Source organism: Anas acuta, chromosome 26 (genome assembly GCF_963932015.1).
Source record: "Anas acuta chromosome 26, bAnaAcu1.1, whole genome shotgun sequence".
Taxonomy (NCBI): domain Eukaryota; kingdom Metazoa; phylum Chordata; class Aves; order Anseriformes; family Anatidae; genus Anas; species Anas acuta.
The window spans coordinates 5,307,307-5,323,704 of record NC_089004.1 but is presented as its reverse complement, the minus strand read 5'-3'; the positions used below and the strand labels follow the sequence as shown (position 1 = coordinate 5,323,704).

General features: G+C 69.3%; 2 protein-coding genes across 2 annotated transcripts; both read left to right on the top strand.

The window, feature by feature from the left end:
• Positions 1–531: 531 nt before the first annotated feature.
• On the top strand, positions 532–2,208 carry RPS15 (ribosomal protein S15). Its single transcript, XM_068661879.1, has 4 exons — positions 532–604; positions 897–982; positions 1,084–1,318; positions 2,044–2,208. The coding sequence occupies exons 1-4, from the start codon at positions 602–604 to the stop codon at positions 2,149–2,151; spliced, it is 432 nt and encodes a 143-aa protein (XP_068517980.1). The 5' UTR covers positions 532–601; the 3' UTR covers positions 2,152–2,208.
• Positions 2,209–3,222: 1,014 nt separating this feature from the next.
• Positions 3,223–16,358, top strand: APC2 (APC regulator of WNT signaling pathway 2). Its single transcript, XM_068661918.1, has 15 exons — positions 3,223–3,364; positions 6,763–6,921; positions 7,011–7,101; positions 7,182–7,338; positions 7,436–7,544; positions 7,653–7,766; positions 8,114–8,191; positions 8,881–8,961; positions 9,040–9,424; positions 9,583–9,678; positions 9,769–9,908; positions 9,987–10,064; positions 10,165–10,281; positions 10,349–10,563; positions 10,652–16,358. Exons 1-15 carry the CDS (start codon positions 3,305–3,307, stop codon positions 16,068–16,070), a joined length of 7,299 nt encoding a protein of 2,432 aa, XP_068518019.1. The 5' UTR covers positions 3,223–3,304; the 3' UTR covers positions 16,071–16,358.
• Positions 16,359–16,398: the final 40 nt, after the last annotated feature.

The window sequence follows — 16,398 nt, the reverse complement described above, 5'->3', positions numbered from 1 at the left end:
GCGGTGGTTTCACAGCCTGTGCCCAGAGCCCGGTGGCTGCAGTGGGGCCGCTTTGGACTTTTTGGGGTCTGGTTTTTAACCTCGCCTCACCAAACGCACCACAGGCAACGCCGTGAGGCAAACCGCGCTGCTTCAGCGAGGACGGAGACCTCGAGCCACGCTCAGCCCCTTGGATGAAGGTTTTGGCTGCTGCTGCTGCCTTCTGCCCCGAGATAACAGCTGCAGGGGGGAGCAAACCCAAATCCCGCACCCCAGTTAGCCCAAGCCCTTCCACCCAGTAACGCCCAGTAACCGAGCTGGATCCAGGCAAGGATCCTGCACTGGTCCACGGCCCCACGGGTGAATGCTGCCCGCTGCCACCTCGGCGGTGGGGCAGGGGCCTGGGGTCGCCCTCGCGGCCGTGTCCTCACTGGGATCATCCCAGTCCCTCCCAGTTGGGGCAGTGGGGCCACCCACACAGCCCTAGGGAGCCGCGGCCCCTTTAAGGGCAAGTGAGGGCGGAAGCGCTTCCCCGCGTCGCGCTTCCGCCCTTCCCCGCCGCTCTCGCGAGATCCGCCACTTCCGGCGCGCGGCTGGCCCTTTCCGCGGCGACCAGGCCAAGATGGTGGGTGCGGGCCGGGGGGGTGCCGCCGCTATCCGGTGCCATCCGCCGCCATCCTCCGCCGGGGGGGCTCGGGGCGCTGCTACCGGCTGGGAGAGACCCGGCCTCGTCCCCACCGGGCGCGATGGCGCCGGGCCGGGCCTCCCAGAGCCTGTGGGGAGCGGCATTCCCAGGGCCTAGGCCTCGGGCCTGCCATGGCGGGGCTGGGGGGGTGGATGAGGGCCGAGGGGGGGCGGTGAGGGATCTTGGGGGGGGGTCGCCGCGTTGCTGACCCCCGGCCCGTGCCCGGCTGCAGGCGGAGGTGGAGCAGAAGAAGAAGCGGACCTTCAGGAAGTTCACCTACAGGGGGGTGGACCTGGACCAGCTCCTCGACATGTCCTAGTGAGTGCGGGGCTGGGGGGGGGGGGGGGGGGGGGGGGGGGGGGGGGGGGGGGCAACTGTCTGAGCCATCTGTCCGTCTGTCTGTCCTTCTGTCCGTCCAGCGAGCAGCTGATGCAGCTGTACAGCGCCCGCCAGCGCCGCCGCCTCAACCGGGGGCTGCGCCGCAAGCAGCACTCGCTGCTCAAGCGCCTGCGCAAGGCCAAGAAGGAGGCGCCGCCCATGGAGAAGCCCGAGGTGGTGAAAACCCACCTGAGGGACATGATCATCCTCCCCGAGATGGTGGGCAGCATGGTGGGCGTCTACAACGGCAAAACCTTCAACCAGGTGGAGATCAAGGTGAGCCCCGTGGGTGTGCTCTGCTCTCAGGGGCTGGCCCAGCACCGTGAGCACGTCTGTTGGCTGCCCATAATCACGTTTGTTTGTTTTATTCACGTATTTGCGGTCCTGCCCCGTGTTTGAGGGCGCTGGGGAGGTTCTGCTGGGGTTTCCCAGCACGGCCTGGCCCAGAGGAGGGTCCCAAAATCAGCGCTCAGCGCTTTTTGGGGTGTGCTGCTGAGAGGAGCCTCGTCTGAGCCTCGCAAAGTGTTGGGGAAGCGTCACGGAATCGCGTGGTGGTGGCACCCGGCTGGTTCCCTGCCTGCCGTGGGGATAAAAGGGGCTGGGACGGAACCCGCAGCACCACCATACAGCTGCTGTTTTTCTGGGAGCCCCGTTCCTGCTGTTAAAACCGAGCTAAAACCACGCAGCAAAGCCCCCGCAGCCCGTGCAGGGGGCACAGGGGGGGGCTCCTCACCTCGCTCAGCTCCCATCCTGCTCCCAGCAGCAGCCCCTGGGGCAGATCCCATTCCCCACGCAGCGTTTCCAGGGCTCTGCACCACGCTGGGGCCAGAAAAAACGGCTGAATTCGGGGCTTTTACCAGCGCAGGGAGGGCAGCGCTGCGGCTGTGCCCTGCCCGCTGCGTGGGGGGGCTCCGAGCACCCTGGGGGGCTGTGGGTGGTGGGGGTGCTGCGCTCCCAGCCCAGCTCCATGCCTCTAACGCCCGCTCTTGCTTCTCCCGCAGCCCGAGATGATCGGCCACTACCTGGGGGAGTTTTCCATCACCTACAAACCCGTGAAGCACGGCCGGCCCGGTATCGGCGCCACCCACTCCTCCCGCTTCATCCGCTGAAATAAAACGCAGCTTCGGGGACCTTTTTATAGGTGTAAATAAAAGAAATTTCGCCCAGCCGCCTCTGCTCTGTCGCCGACCTCGCGGGGGGGACGCGTCCTGCGCCCTCCCCTCCTGATGCAGCTCCCAGCTGGGCAGCGGAGCCCCCCCGCCCCCCTCCTGCCGTGCTGCTTTCACTGAAACTCCTTTTTTTACGTAATTCTCTGGCCCTATTCCTGCGAAACACCCGGCGCCCACCTCTCTGTGTGGGTTCGTTGGGTTAATGACGTTCCCTGTGCTGAATGAAGCATCAGGCTGTGCCCCAACGGTCCTGGGGGTGTGGTGACATTTGGGGGGGGGGGGCCGGTGCCCCCCTGCCTCCTGCTTTTCCCACCCCTGTGGGGAAAAAGCACCTGGGGGGGGGGGGCGCGGCAGCTCCCAGGTCCTTCAGGAGGGGTCTGATCCTGCCCGGTTTGGGGAAACTGAGGCACGGAGGGTGGAAAGGGGGGGGTGGAGGTGGCGGGGGGGCTGCTGCGGGGGTGCTGGCAGCACCTGGGAGGGGGGTGGAATAAATGGGGGGGGTGACGCCAGAGCTGGGGCCTTGCCCCACAGAGCCCCCCCCAGCACCACGGCACCTGCCCAGGGGAGGGGGGGTGGCAGGGGGCTGGGGGCACCTTGGGCTCTGAGGGGGGGGGGGCTTCAGCTCGTCCAGAGCCGGGACAGGTTGGGGGGGGGGGCCCAGATCCCCCAGGACCCTTTGTCCTTGGGGAGCGGCACCGGGCTGCGCCCCCCCCCCCCTTTTGGGCAGCCCCCATGGGGAGGGAGGGGTGTGGGTCGAGGTCTCCTCACCACCAGCAGCCCCCCTCCCCAAATGGGGGTCCCACAGGGGTTGGGGTGGGCTGCGAAGGTTTTTTGGGGGGGGGAAATGAGACCATCGTGGGGGTGTTGGGGGGGGGGGCGCCTCCCCCGGGGGCCTTGGGGGGAGTCTAGGGGGGATGAGACCCCCGTGGGGGTGTTGGGGGTGTGTGTGCCTCCTCGGGGGGGTCCGGGGGGGGGGGGGCTCTCCGGGCGGCTCCCCGGCTGCTGCCATCTAACGGCGGCCAAGGCTGGAAAATCCCGGCCCGGGGGGGGGCGCGGGGGCGGCGCAGCCGCGGCGGGGCCGGGATGCGGCTGGATGGGGCTGCGGGGGCTCCTCGCCCTGCTCCGCGCCGCCTTCTCCTCCGCCGGGGATGAGGTAGGGAGGAGGGGGGGGGGCACCTGCTACCGACCCCCCCCCCCCCCACACACACACACAGCTCTGGGGGGTGAGGGGGGGGGGCTCGGCTCCATCCCCGGGGGGGTCTCGGAGCCCGTTGGGGGGGGTTCGGGGCTGCGGGGACAAAGCGCGGATAATGCTGCTTTGTCGTTATCCCCCCCCCCCCGTGGATAATTTGGGGGGGCAGCGATCGGCTCCATCACCGGGTGGAGGGGGGGGGGGGTCTCAGCATCACCCCCCCACACCCAATATCTCCCGATATCAGCCCACGGAGCCCCACGATCGGCTCGCCCCCATCCCCAAACCTATCCCCCCCCCCCCTCCAAAATCACCCCCCCAAAACCTACCCTGAAAATCCTCGCCCTCAACCCCCCCCCCCCCCCCCAAAAAAAAAAAAAATCCCTGCCCCTCCCTGGGCACCCTGCAGCCCCCAGCGCCCACCCCCAGCCCCTACCCACTGGCTGGGGGGGGGGTCCCTGCCCTGGGGGGGGTCCCTGCCCTAGGGTGTCTTTTTTTGGGGGGGGGCACAAAGGGGGGGTCCAGAGCTCGGCGTTTGACGGTGACGTGTGCGGGGGGGGACACACGGGTGGGAGCAGCTGGGGGGGGGGGCGATGCTGTGCGTGGGCAGGGATTGGGGCTCAGTGCCCCCCCCGCACACCCGTAGGTGACCCCCCCGTGTTCCCCTACCCCCCCCATGTGCCCCTGCCCCCCCCATTAGCCCCTGTAACCCCCCCCCTATTGGATCCGGGCAGGACGCAGCGTGCATGGGGCAGGCCTGGCCCCCGGGGGGGTGTTTGCTGTGGCTGGGGGGGGGTCCCCAGGGCCGTGGCGGTCGATGAGCGGGTGACAGCAGCACGGGTTGGTTAACGTCCCGGGGGGGCTCGGCCAGGGGACGCAGCTGGTGGGGGGGGGGGGGCTCAGATGTGGCTTCTGCTTAGTGGGGGGGTTGGGGGGGGGCAGCTGCAAGGTTGGGGCAGCCTCGCTCCTTGCCCTGGGCATGGCAGGGCTGGGACCCCCCCCCCCCAATTCGTCCCCCCCCCTCGGTGCTGTCAGCAGGCTGGTGGGTACAGGGGGGTACAGGGAGGTACTGGGAGGTACTGGGAGGTACTGGGGGGTACTGGGGGGGTACCGGGGAGTTATAGGGGGGGTACGGGGGGGTTATGGGGGGGGTACAGGGGGTTATGGGGGGGGTATGGGGGGGCTCTGCCCAGGCCAGGGATGCGCGGCAGGGCGAGCAGCGATGGGTGGTGCAGTGCGAGGGACAATGCGCTGCAGTGCGGTGCTGAGCGCGGTGCTGTGCAGTGCAGTGCAGTGCAGTGCAATGGGTGGTGCAGTGCTGTGCAGTGCAATGCAGTGCAATGCAGAGCTGTACAGTGCAGTGCTGTGCAGTGCAATGGGTTTTGTGCAGTGCCGTGCAATGGGTTTTGCAGTGCAATGCAGTGCAATGGGCAGTGCAGTGCAGTGCAGTGCAATGCAATGGGTTGTGCAGTGCAATGGGTGGTGCTGTGCAGTGCTGTGCTGTGCACTGCACTGCTCCCCCCCCCCCCCCCCAGCACCAGCCTTTGCCATCCGGATCCTGCCCCCCTGAGCACCCTTGGGTCTTTGGGGGGGGGGCACACACCAGATCCGGGGGTGCAGCAGCTGCCGCGGTGCCGGGTGTGGGTTATGGGAGCGGAGCCGCAGCCCCGGCCCCCCCCTCCCTCCCTCCCCAAGTCTCCGCAGCCTCGTGTCCCCCCCCCCCCCCCCCCCCGGTGTCTAGACGCTTCGCAAATGCAGGTGCCGCCAGCCCCACCCCGCTGCAGATTTCCAGCGCTGCCGCCAGCGGCTGCAGCCACCCCGCACAAGTCCAGGGCCCCCCCCCCACATCAATCCCCCCCCCTCATCACCCCCCAATTCTCCCCCCCCCCCCAGCTGGAGCAGGAGCTGGGATGGAGGCCCATGGGGTGCCCCCGCCCTGTGGCTGCACCAACAGCCCCCCCCCTATAGCTGGGGGGGGGTCCCACAGGGTGCCCCCCGCCCCACTGAGGGGCTGCGGTGACCCCCCCCAGGCTGCTGCTGCCCGGCAGCACCCCCAAACCCCCTGCTCCAAGCCAGAGCTGTCACCACAGAGCTGGGGGGGGCCAGGGAGGGGCCGCTTTGTACCTCAGTTTCCCCGCTGTGCAGTGGGGGGGGGGTGCCCCCCATCTCCATCATCATCCTCCCTCCCTCATCCTCCTCCCTCCCTCCTCCCCCTGCCTCCCACCCCCATCCTTCCCCATCCTCCCCCCCCTCCCCTGCCCTCGCTCCCTCTCCCCACACCCCGCAGCCCCACGCCCAGCCCCCCCCGGGGGTTATTTCCCTCCCCAGGGGTTATTTGCCCCCCCCACCCCACCCCGGGCAGCAGTTGGGGGAGGTAAGGGGGGGTCTTTGGGGCCTTTGTCTCCCTGTGGGATCCCAGCACAGCGTGGGCAGGATGCTGTGGGGTCCCCAATGGGGGGGGGCTTTTTTGGGAGCCAAGGGAGGGGTGGGAAGGCCCTTGGGGGTGCCAGGGTCCCAGGGGTGCAGAGCGGGACCCCCCCCAAAATGGGGTCCTGGGGAAGGACAAAGGCTGGGATCGATCCCAGCCACGGCCCCGGGCACCCCACAGGGACCGATCCTGGGTACACGGGGGGGGGAAACGAGCTGGGGGGGCGATGGGGATGGATCCTCCCCCCCCTGCCCATGCACCCCCTGTTTGCACACCCCCTTTGCACACCCATGGTGCATTATAAAGACCGTGTAGGGCTGCCGCCAGCCAGACCCATGGGGTGGGGGGCGAGGGGGGGGCCACATCCCTGTCCCCATCCCTGTCCCCATCCCTGTCCCCATCCCTGTCCCCCCCATGCCCACTTGCACCCAGTGCCCCCCCCCAGCAGGTGCAAGGAGCAACCCCAGCAGGGCAGGAGAAATCTGGGGGTGGGGGGGGACCCAGCGTGGATGAAGAGGCACGGATGGAGCCGGGGGGGGGGCACAACGGGGCTGGGGGTGCTGCTTTTTGGGGGTCCCGGCGCTGGCGGTGCCGCGGGTGGGAACAAAGCGGGGAAATCGGCAGAAAAGGAGAAGACAAAAGAGAGACAAAGGCAGCGGCGAGCGGGAGCTGCTGCCGGGGTGGAAATCAGGCAGGGACCCGGGGGGGGGGGCAGGGTTGGATCCTTGAGCTGGGGACACGGAGGGGGGGGGACATTGGGGGGTGGGGGCCGGACCCTGCCCCACGGCACCGTCTCCAACCCAGGCACCGCCGCTGCTGGGAGCCAGGCTCAGGGCGCACCCCTGGGTGCTTCCCCAGCCCATTTTCACTGTGTGTCCCCCACCCCATCCTGCCCCCCCCACCCCACCTCGGACCCCCCCCGGCCCCCCAGGCGCTGGAGGAGCTGAAGATGTCCGGCTCCATCGCCTCGTACGACCAGCTGGTGCGGCAGGTGGAGGCGCTGCGCAAGGAGAACACCCACCTGCGGCGGGAGCTGGAGGACAACTCCCACCACCTCTCCAAACTGGAGAATGAGACCTCGGACATGAAGGTGAGCCTGGGGGGGGGGGTCAGAGGGGGGGGCTTTGCCGCGGGAAGGGGTCCGGTGGTGGCTTCTCTCCGCGTCCCCTCTGTGTTTAGGAGGTCCTGAAGCACCTGCAGGGGAAGCTGGAGCAGGAGGCGCGGGTGATGGTGTCCTCGGGGCAGACGGAGGTGTTGGAGCAGCTGAAAGGTTTGGGGGGGTTTACGGGGGGCTTCGGGGGGGTGGGCAGGGGGCCGAGCTGGTTGTCACGCCGCCGTCCTCGTCCCCAGCCCTGCAGCTGGACATCAGCAGCCTCTACAGCCTCAAGTTCCCCGAGGCAGGGGGGGCCGGGGAGGAGAGCCCCCGGCACGCGGCGCCCTGCAGGGACAGCGCCGGGGACCTCGGCCGGGCCACCCTGCGGCTGCTGGAGGAGCTCGACCGGGAGAGGTGAGGGCTGGGGGGGGAGTCTTGGGGGGTGTAGGGCCAGCTGGGGGCTGGGGGGGGGGCTGTCACCGCTGATCGGGGCTGTGCCCCCCCTCCCCAGATGTTTTTTGTTGGGCGAGATCGAGAAGGAGGAGAAGGAGAAGGTGTGGTACTACGCCCAGCTGCAGAGCCTCTCCAAGCGCCTGGACGAGCTGCCCCACGTGGAGACGGTGCGTGGGGAGACCCCCACCCCGACAGGGGGTGCCAGGGGGGGGTCCTCCACCCCCCCCAAAAAAAAATAATAATCACCCATCCTTTGCTCCTTGCCCCCCCCCCAGTTCTCCATGCAGATGGACCTCATCCGGCAGCAGCTGGAGTTCGAGGCGCAGCACATCCGCGCGCTGATGGAGGAACGATTCGGCACGGCCGATGAGATGGTGCAGAGGGCACAGGTGGGGGCCCGGCCTCCCCACACCTCCTGTCCTGCACCCGGGGGGCTTCACTTCACCTCCCCCAACCCTGCCCACCCCACCCTGTCCCCCTCAAATCCCTGCATCCCCGGGGGCACCTAGCGCTGTGCATGAGTGCACCGGCCCCGTGCGTCCTGGTCCTGAGCCCCAAGCACCAGCCCTATACGTCCTTATACCCAGCCCCATGCCCCCTGTGCCCCCTTGCCCCCCAATTTTGCCCCCTTGCCCCCATCTCCGGGTTCTCACCCAGCCCCGTGCCTGCCCTTGGGGGTGCCGGGGGGGCTCTGTGGGGGTCCCAGCCCTCCCTGACGCCCGCTTTGCCCACCCAGATCCGCGCCTCACGGCTGGAGCAGATTGACAAGGAGCTGATGGAGGCGCAGGACAAGGTGCAGCAGCCGGAGCCGCAGGTAACGGGGACGGGGCTGGGGGTCCACAGCGGGGTCTGGCCCCCGGTACCCCAGGAATGGGGGCCAGAACCGGGCGCAGCCTCCCCACCATTGTCCCCTTCCCTGTCCCCATCGGCGGCGGCAGTGCACAGGCAGAGGCACAGGCAGGGCTTTGTGCGGCTCGGGCACCGAAATGGGCAGTTGCCATGGAGACGAGAAGTAGGCCACGAGCAGCGCCGAGCTCCCGCAGCGTCTGCCAGCGGCCGAGCTGCCGGGGAGGGCACGGGCACCCCGCCACCACCACCACCACCCCCGGCCCCCAACACCCCCAGCCCACCTCCATCAGCCTTCATCAGCCTCCCGTCATCAGCCTCATCCCTCCTCCACCAGCCTCCCTTCCTCCATCATCCCCATCCTTCCTCCTTCAGCCCCATCCCTCCACCAGCCCCACCCCACCACTGCCCCCAGTCCCTCCACCACCTCCTCCAGCCCCATGTCCCACTCGGACCCCCCCCACCATCAGCGCTCCCCGCTCAGCCCAAAAATCCCCCCGTGGCACTGAAGAACGTGGAACATCCTGGAAACGCTGCTGGATCTAATGGCACAATTCGGGTCCTGGAGAGCACCCAGCCCATAGGGAGGGTGGCACGGGTGGGTGGGGGGGGTGAGGGCAGCACTGAACACCCCCCCCACCATCCTGGCCTCTGCAGCTCTGCGGGAAGCTGCCGGGCACGGAGGGGGACAGCACCATGGAGATCCCCACGCACCCCGAGGACGGGGGCAGCAGCAAGGTGAGGGGCGGCCGTGCTGGGGGGGAGCTAGGGGGGGTGGCAGCACCTGACCTGACCCCCCCACTCATGCACACGCAGGTGGAGGTGGTCTTCTGGCTCCTGTCCATGCTGGCCACGCGGGACAAGGACGACATGTCGCGCACGCTGCTGGCCATGTCCAGCTCGCAGGAGAGCTGCTTGGCCATGCGCAAGTCGGGCTGCCTGCCCCTGCTCATCCAAATCCTGCACGACACCGACCGCGAGCCGGGCCCCCCCGAGAGCCCCGCCGGCGCCAAGGACGCCCGCATGCGCGCCAACGCCGCCCTGCACAACATCGTCTTCTCGCAGCCCGACGAGGGGCAGGCCAAGAAGGAGATGCGGGTGCTGCACGTGCTGGAGCAGATCCGCTCCTACTCGGAGACCTGCTGGGACTGGCTGCAGATGCAGAGCAGGGACGGGGGCAAGGGGCCGGAGGGCAGCGCGGGTACGGGGCTGCGCGGGGCTGGGCGGGGTGGGTGCACGGGTACGAGTGTGAACAGGCGTGTGTGGGGCACGCAGCCACACGTGTCGGTGTGTGCCGGGGGAGGAGGGGATGGAGGCGTGTGTTGGACCCCCCCCAGCTCACCACTGCTCTCCCCGCAGCACCGGTGCCCATCGAGCCCCAGATCTGCCAGGCCACCTGTGCCATCATGAAGCTCTCCTTCGACGAGGAGTACCGGCGGGCCATGAACGAGCTGGGTGAGCGCGGGGCTGGACGGGGGTAAAATCAGCAATGCTGGGATGGGGGGAGTCCGGGGTGGCTTTTTGACCCCGTGTCCCATCCCCCAGGTGGGCTGCAGGCGGTGGCCGAGCTGCTGCAGGTGGACTACGAGATGCACAAGATGACGAGCGACCCCCTGAACCTGGCGCTGCGGCGCTACGCGGGCATGGCACTCACCAACCTCACCTTCGGGGACGTGGTCAACAAGGTCTGCGGGGGGGGGGGCAGCGGGGTGGGGAGCGGGGCCGGGGCAGCACCGTGCTCACCGCACTCATCCTCACCGCAGGCAACGCTCTGCGCCCGCCGGGGCTGCATGGAGGCCATCGTGGCCCAGCTGGCCTCCGACAGCGAGGAGCTGCACCAGGTGGGTGCCACCGGCGGGGATGTCTTAGGGGGGTACGGGGACGGTGCCCACGGTGGGGACGGTGCCCGTGCCCATGCACCCTGCTCTGCTGCCCTCCCAGGTGGTCTCGAGCATCCTGAGGAACCTCTCCTGGAGGGCCGACATCAACAGCAAGAAGGTGCTGCGGGAGGTGGGCAGCGTGGCGGGGCTGACGCAGTGCGCGCTGCACGCGGCCAAGGTGAGGAGAGGCAGGGGTGGGAGCGGGTCCCACGGCACGGCCGGGGCTGACGCCTCCTCCCCGGCAGGAATCCACCCTGAAGAGCGTCCTGAGCGCGCTCTGGAACCTGTCGGCGCACAGCACGGAGAACAAAGCTGCCATCTGCGGGGTGGAGGGGGCCCTGGGCTTCTTGGTGAGCACCCTCACCTACAAGTGCCAGAGCAACTCGCTGGCCATCATCGAGAGCGGCGGCGGCATCCTCCGCAACGTCTCCAGCCTCATCGCCACGCGGGAGGACTACAGGTGAGGGGCTGGGAGGGAGGCACGGGGTGTTTGGGGGGGTCACGCTCACCATCCTGACATCCGGACCCCCCCCTCCCCGGTGCCGCAGGCAGGTGCTCCGGGACCACAACTGCCTGCAGACGCTGCTGCAGCACCTGCGCTCGCACAGCCTCACCATCGTCAGCAACGCCTGCGGCACGCTCTGGAACCTGTCCGCCCGCAGCCCCCGCGACCAGGAGCTGCTGTGGGACCTGGGGGCGGTCAGCATGCTGCGCAACCTCATCCACTCCAAGCACAAGATGATCGCCATGGGCAGCGCGGCCGCCCTCCGCAACCTGCTCACCAACCGGCCCCCCAAGTACAAGGACGCCGCCGTCGTCTCGCCGGGCTCCTGCATGCCGTCCCTCTACATGCGCAAGCAGAAGGCTCTGGAGGCCGAGCTGGATGCCAAGCACCTGGCCGAGACTTTTGACACCATGGAGAAGCAGAGCCTGAAGAGCCAGAGCACGAAGAAGCCGATGCGGCACATGGAGAGCCTGGTGAAGGACTACGCCTCCGATTCCGGCTGCTTTGACGACGACGAGGTGCCCAACATCTCCACCGGCGTGGAGACGGCCAGCGCCTCCGTGCTCTCCATGTTCCTGGGCTCCTCCTTCCTCCAAGGGCAGGCGCTGCCCCGGGCTTTGGCGCAGAGGCGCTGCCCGGAGCCGGAGAAGGACGACAGCGGCAAGCCGGCCGAGCCCAAGAAGCTGCCGCTGCCGGAGGACGACGTCTCGCTGGCGGCCGAGAAGCTGGCCAACAAGATCTCCAGCACGGTGGCCAAGATCGACAAGCTGGTGGAAGACATCTCCACCATGCACACCTCGTCGGACGACAGCTTCAGCCTCAGCTCCGAGGACCACTGCCTGGACTGGCAGTACGGCCCCGAGGAGGCTCAGGAGGCGCGGGCGCAGTCGTGCTCGCCCTGCCGCCTGTCGGACACCAGCGGCTTCGCCAAACGCGAGAGCCTGAGCCGGGCGCGGGCGCTGCTGCGGCTGAAGACGGCGTACACCAGCCTGTCCAACGACAGCCTCAACAGCGGCAGCACCAGCGACGGCTACTGCACCAAGGAGCACATGAAGCCCTGCACCAGGGCGCCCTTCCTGGACTACCGGGACGAGCTGCAGCGCTACCAGAAGCGGCCCAGCAGGCTCGACCTCAAGAGCATCCTGGGGAGCAAACCCGAGCCCCCCGCGCTCAAGGCTGAACCGGACAAGCCCGAGCAGAGGGAGCTGCCCGAACGGGGCAAGAAGACGGTGACTTTCCCCAGCCCCAAGGCGCTGGACAGGGAGACGGAGAGGAAGAAGGAGGCGGGCAGCAAGCTCTCCCCCGACCCGCAGGTCCACACCATCAAGCTCTCGCCCTCGTACCAGCACGTGCCCCTGCTCGAGAGCCTGGCCAGGAGCAGCTCTGCCACCAGCCACCACTCCTCGCTCCTGGGCAGAAAGCAAGCCTGGCTGCCCCCCGCGCTCCTGCAGACAGCCGAGACCCTCAGCAAGATCCCCGAGAAGCTGTCGGCTCAGCCGCCGGCCGCGGCGGAGCAGGAGTCGGTGCAGAAGTACTCGGTGGAGGACACCCCCATCTGCTTCTCCCGCTGCAGCTCCCTCTCCTCCCTCTCCTCAGCCGACAACGTGCTGGACGGGCAGAGCCACAGCGAGAATGACCTCGACAGCGACTCCTCACTGGAGATCCTGGAGATGGAGGACGGGGACGGGGACGCTGAGGATGGGAGGCAGGAGAAGGAGAAGGCAGATCTGGGTCCGGCGGCGGCAGTGGGGATGTCCCAGCCCATCACCATCCCCTTCCCGAAACGAGACAAGGTTTTCCTGCGGGAATCATCCCCCTCTCGCCAGGAGGACCACACGCCCTCCAGCTCCTCGGAGAACTACATCCAGGAGACGCCGCTGGTCATGAGCCGCTGCAGCTCCGTCAGCTCCCTGGGCAGCTTCGAGAGCCCGTCCATCGCCAGCTCCATCCAGAGCGACCCCTGCAGCGAGATGATCAGCGGCACCATCAGCCCCAGCGAGCTGCCCGACAGCCCCGGGCAGACCATGCCCCCCAGCCGCAGCAAGACGCCGCTCTTCGAGCTGGGCTGCCAGCCGGAGAAGGAGACCAGCCAGTTCAACATCCAGTGGGAGAACAACGTCAAGAAGTTCATGGAGATCACCGACTTCAAGGAGCGCTTCCAGCTGCCCCAGGACCTGGACTCCATGGTCTATTTCACGGTGGAGAAACCCAATGAGAACTTCTCCTGCGCCTCCAGCCTGAGCGCCCTGCCCCTCCACGAGCACTACGTGCAGAAGGACGTGGAGCTCAAGCTGATGCCCACCTTCCCGGAGAAGAACAGCCTGAACTTCGTGGCGCACGAGAAGCGGGAGGAGCGGCGGGAGGAGCGCTACCTGGAGGGCAGGCGGCGTGCCGAGCGCCCCGAGCCCGCTTCCGATGACGACATTGAGATCCTGAAGGAGTGCATCAACTCCGCCATGCCCTCGCGCTTCCGCAAGGTGAAGACCTCCCTGCTCTCCGGCCAGGTCCTGCACCCGCAGACCAAGAAGCCCGTCCACCTCCCCGTCTACATGCTGGTGCCCGCCCCCACGCACCCCGCCGTCCCCAAGCATCTCCGTGCCTCCACCCGCGACCTCTACAAGGACGACGACTCCTTCACCGACTCGGCAGAAGGGACCCCCGTCAACTTCTCCAGTGCCGCCTCGCTGAGCGACGAGACCCTGCGCTGCCCCAAGGAGGAGGCTGAGCCTCCACGGAGCACGGGGAGGAGGCGAGAGGTGGGGGCCGTGGCCTCTCCAGCCCGCAGATCGGCCTCGGGCAGCTCGGCACCCACCCGGGCGAGCTCAGCCTGCAAGGGCAGAGCGGGCTCGAGCCGGACCAGCCCCGTGCAGCCGAGCAGAGGTCAAGGCGTGGAGGGGAAGCGGGGCCAGCCTCCAGCCAGGACGGAGCTGGAGGTGGAGAGGAGCAGCAGCCCCAGCGCCCGGCCCCGCAGCCTGCCCGGGAGGAAGGATGCTCCGCGGGAGGACGGGGACCGTGGCGGGGTGGCCTTCCAGTCGCTGTGCCACACCACGCCGACGGAGGAGGCCGTCTACTGCTTCTACGAGCACGACTCAGACGAGCCCGAGGCGGGCAGGGAGGTGCCTAGGAGCAGAACCCAGCCTGGCCAGGCTCCCCGCAGGGAGCGCTGCGGTGGCTCCGTGCCCAGAAAGGAGCCCGAGCCCGGCGCCCGGCTGGCCAAGGCGAAGGCCAAGCTGCAGAACAACCTGATCGCCGACGAGACGCCGCCGTGCTACTCGCTCAGCTCCTCCATGAGCTCCCTGAGCGACGCCAACCCCTCTGAGGGCGAGGAGCGGGGCCAGCCCTGCGGCACGGCCCCCCGGCAGCGCCCTGCAACGGCGGCGGGGAGGGTGCGGGGCGGCTCCCCCAGCTCCCCCAGCCTCAACTCAGAGGACGACCTCCTGCAGAAGTGCATCGGCTCGGCCATGCCAAAGCGCCGGCGGCCCTCGGCGCGCCGGAGGACGGCGGAGCGCAAGCAGAAGCTGAAGGGCGGCAGCGGGAGGGAGCGCAAGGCGGAGGCCAGGCATCGCCCCGAGGACGAGGGCTCGGACGGAGGCTCGGACCTGGACAGCGTGGAGTGGGAGGCCATCCAGGAGGGCGCCAACTCCATCGTCACCTGGCTGCACCAGGCGGCGGCGTCGCTGTCGCGGGAGCCCTCCTCCGAGTCCGACTCCATCCTCTCCTTCGTCTCGGGGCTCTCGGTCGGGTCCACGCTGCAGCTCTCCCTGGACAGGACGGAGAAGAAACGGGCCGGGAGCGCAGCCGGGCGGGAGGTGGAGAGGAGGGAGCACGCCAAGAGCTGCCCGCAGGGGAAGAAGGCTCCGGGTGCGCGTCCCGTGGGCAGCGGCAGCGCCAGGGTGGAGAGGAGCTCGGCCCCCACGAAGCCCGTGCCCAACCTGCCCGTGGTCTTCCGTGGCAGGACCGTGATCTACATGCCCAGCCTGGCCAAGGACGCCCCCAGCCCACGCTCCACCCCGAAAAAAGCCCCCGCGGCCAAGCCCCAGGCGCCGGCAGCCAAGAACCTGTCCCTGAGCCAGCAGCGCTCGCGCAGCCTGCACCGGCTGGGGAAACCACCCGAAACGGGGGACCTGGCGCTGCCCAAGCGCAGCACTACGCCGCCCGCCCGCATCGGCAAGGGGCCGCCCTCCTCGGGCTCGTCCCGCACCTCCACCCCCTCGCAGCACGCCCCCAAGAAGCTGCCGTCGCCCTCCCAGCTCGCCAAGCAGGGCCCCACGCCGGTGGGCAAGGCAGGCGGCTCGCCCTCCCCGCCCGGCCCCCCTGGCAAAGCCCCGGCCCCCAAACCCACAGCCCCCAAGCAGCACAAGACGCAGAAGTCGCCCGTCCGCATCCCCTTCATGCAGAAGCCCAGCAAGAAGGTGCTGCCGGGCCGCGCGGCCATGCCGGTGCTGGAGGAGCAGGAGGGCAGCAGCAAGGCCAAGGGTGGGGGGCCGGGGGGGCCGGGGAGCAGCCGGCTCAACCTGGTGCGGATGTCGTCCGCCCGCTCCAGCGGCAGCGACTCGGATCGCTCCGGCTTCCTGCGGCAGCTCACCTTCATCAAGGAATCCTCCAGCCTGCTGCTGCGGCACCGCGCCGAGCTCTCCCCGGCCACCTCGGTGGCCTCGTTGGCCCGCGGCGCCTCCCCGCAGCACAGCCGGGCCGCCCTCCCCGCCGTCTTCCTCTGCTCGTCCCGCTGCGAGGAGCTGAAGGCGGCCAAGCCGGCGGCACCCGGACCGCGGCCACAGGTCCCCAGGGCGCAGCCCGGCTGCAAAGCCTCCCCCGGGCCCAAGCCCCCGCGCAGGACCAGCTCCGAGAGCCCGTCGCGGCTGCCGGTGAAGACGGGCGTCCCCGAGCCCTTCAAGAGGTACTCGTCCTCACCCAACATCAGCGTGGCGCGCAGGACCGGCAGCCCGTCCTCCGTCCTCTCCGCCTGCTCCGAGGCCTCGGCGCGGCGGCGGAAGGCCGGCGAGGGGCCCGGGGGGGCAGCGGAGAAGCCCCCGATGATGATGATGAAGGGCACCTGGCGCCGTATCCGGGACGAGGACATCCCGCACATCCTCAAGAGCACGCTGCCGTCCTCCGCCCTGCCGCTGGTGAGCACAGTGGAGGAGCAGCGCCCCGGCCCCAGGAAGACCAGCGACGCCGTGGTGCAGACCGAGGACTTCTCCACCACCAAGACCAACTCCAGCACCTCGCCCACGCTGGAGAGCCGCGAGGGACCCCAGCGCGCCCGCGACGCCGAAGCCCCGGCCCCCGCCAAGGCTGCCGTGCCCATCTCCTTCGGCCACGAGGCACCAGCCGGGACCTTCCCTGCCAGCCGGCACGGTTCCCCAAGCCGCGCCGCCCGCGTCACCCCCTTCAACTACGTCCCCAGCCCCATGGTGGTGACGGCGGTGGCCGACAAGGCGGTGGAGAAGATCCAGGCGTAGGCAGCCGCTGCGGGTGGAGCCTCGGCACCGTCCCGCGCCGGGGCAGGATGGACCCCGTGGAGCCGCAGCGCCGACACCCACCCATGGGTGCTGCTGCCCGTGGGGACGGAGACGTGGGACAAGTGGAGAGCAGCGAGTGTCACCCCGGCCCTCCCAGCTGTGGGTTTTATTTCAGTGCAGCCCCCACGGGATCCCCCGCTGAAGACCTGGCAAAGCCTGGGGGACCCATGGGTGGGGGGCCGGGGCTGACGGCTGCGCTCGGGCGCTTCTCGGTGCTGTCCCCTCCATCCCGATGGGTGCCCGGCGTGCTGCAGCTCCAGGGCGAGTG

What these genes read in the sequence shown, in the direction of transcription:
- RPS15 (XM_068661879.1), top strand. An exon ending in CAGCTCCTCGACATGTCCTA is followed by an intron (nt 983 to 1,083) that starts GTGAGTGCGGGG and finishes CTGTCCGTCCAG; the next exon opens with CGAGCAGCTGATGCAGCTGT. An exon ending in TCAACCAGGTGGAGATCAAG is followed by an intron (nt 1,319 to 2,043) that starts GTGAGCCCCGTG and finishes CTTCTCCCGCAG; the next exon opens with CCCGAGATGATCGGCCACTA.
- APC2 (XM_068661918.1), top strand. Translation starts at nt 3,305, where the DNA reads ATGGGGCTGCGGGGGCTCCTCGCCCTGCTCCGCGCCGCCTTCTCCTCC. An exon ending in TGCAGCAGCCGGAGCCGCAG is followed by an intron (nt 8,192 to 8,880) that starts GTAACGGGGACG and finishes TGGCCTCTGCAG; the next exon opens with CTCTGCGGGAAGCTGCCGGG. An exon ending in GCGCGCTGCACGCGGCCAAG is followed by an intron (nt 10,282 to 10,348) that starts GTGAGGAGAGGC and finishes CCTCCCCGGCAG; the next exon opens with GAATCCACCCTGAAGAGCGT.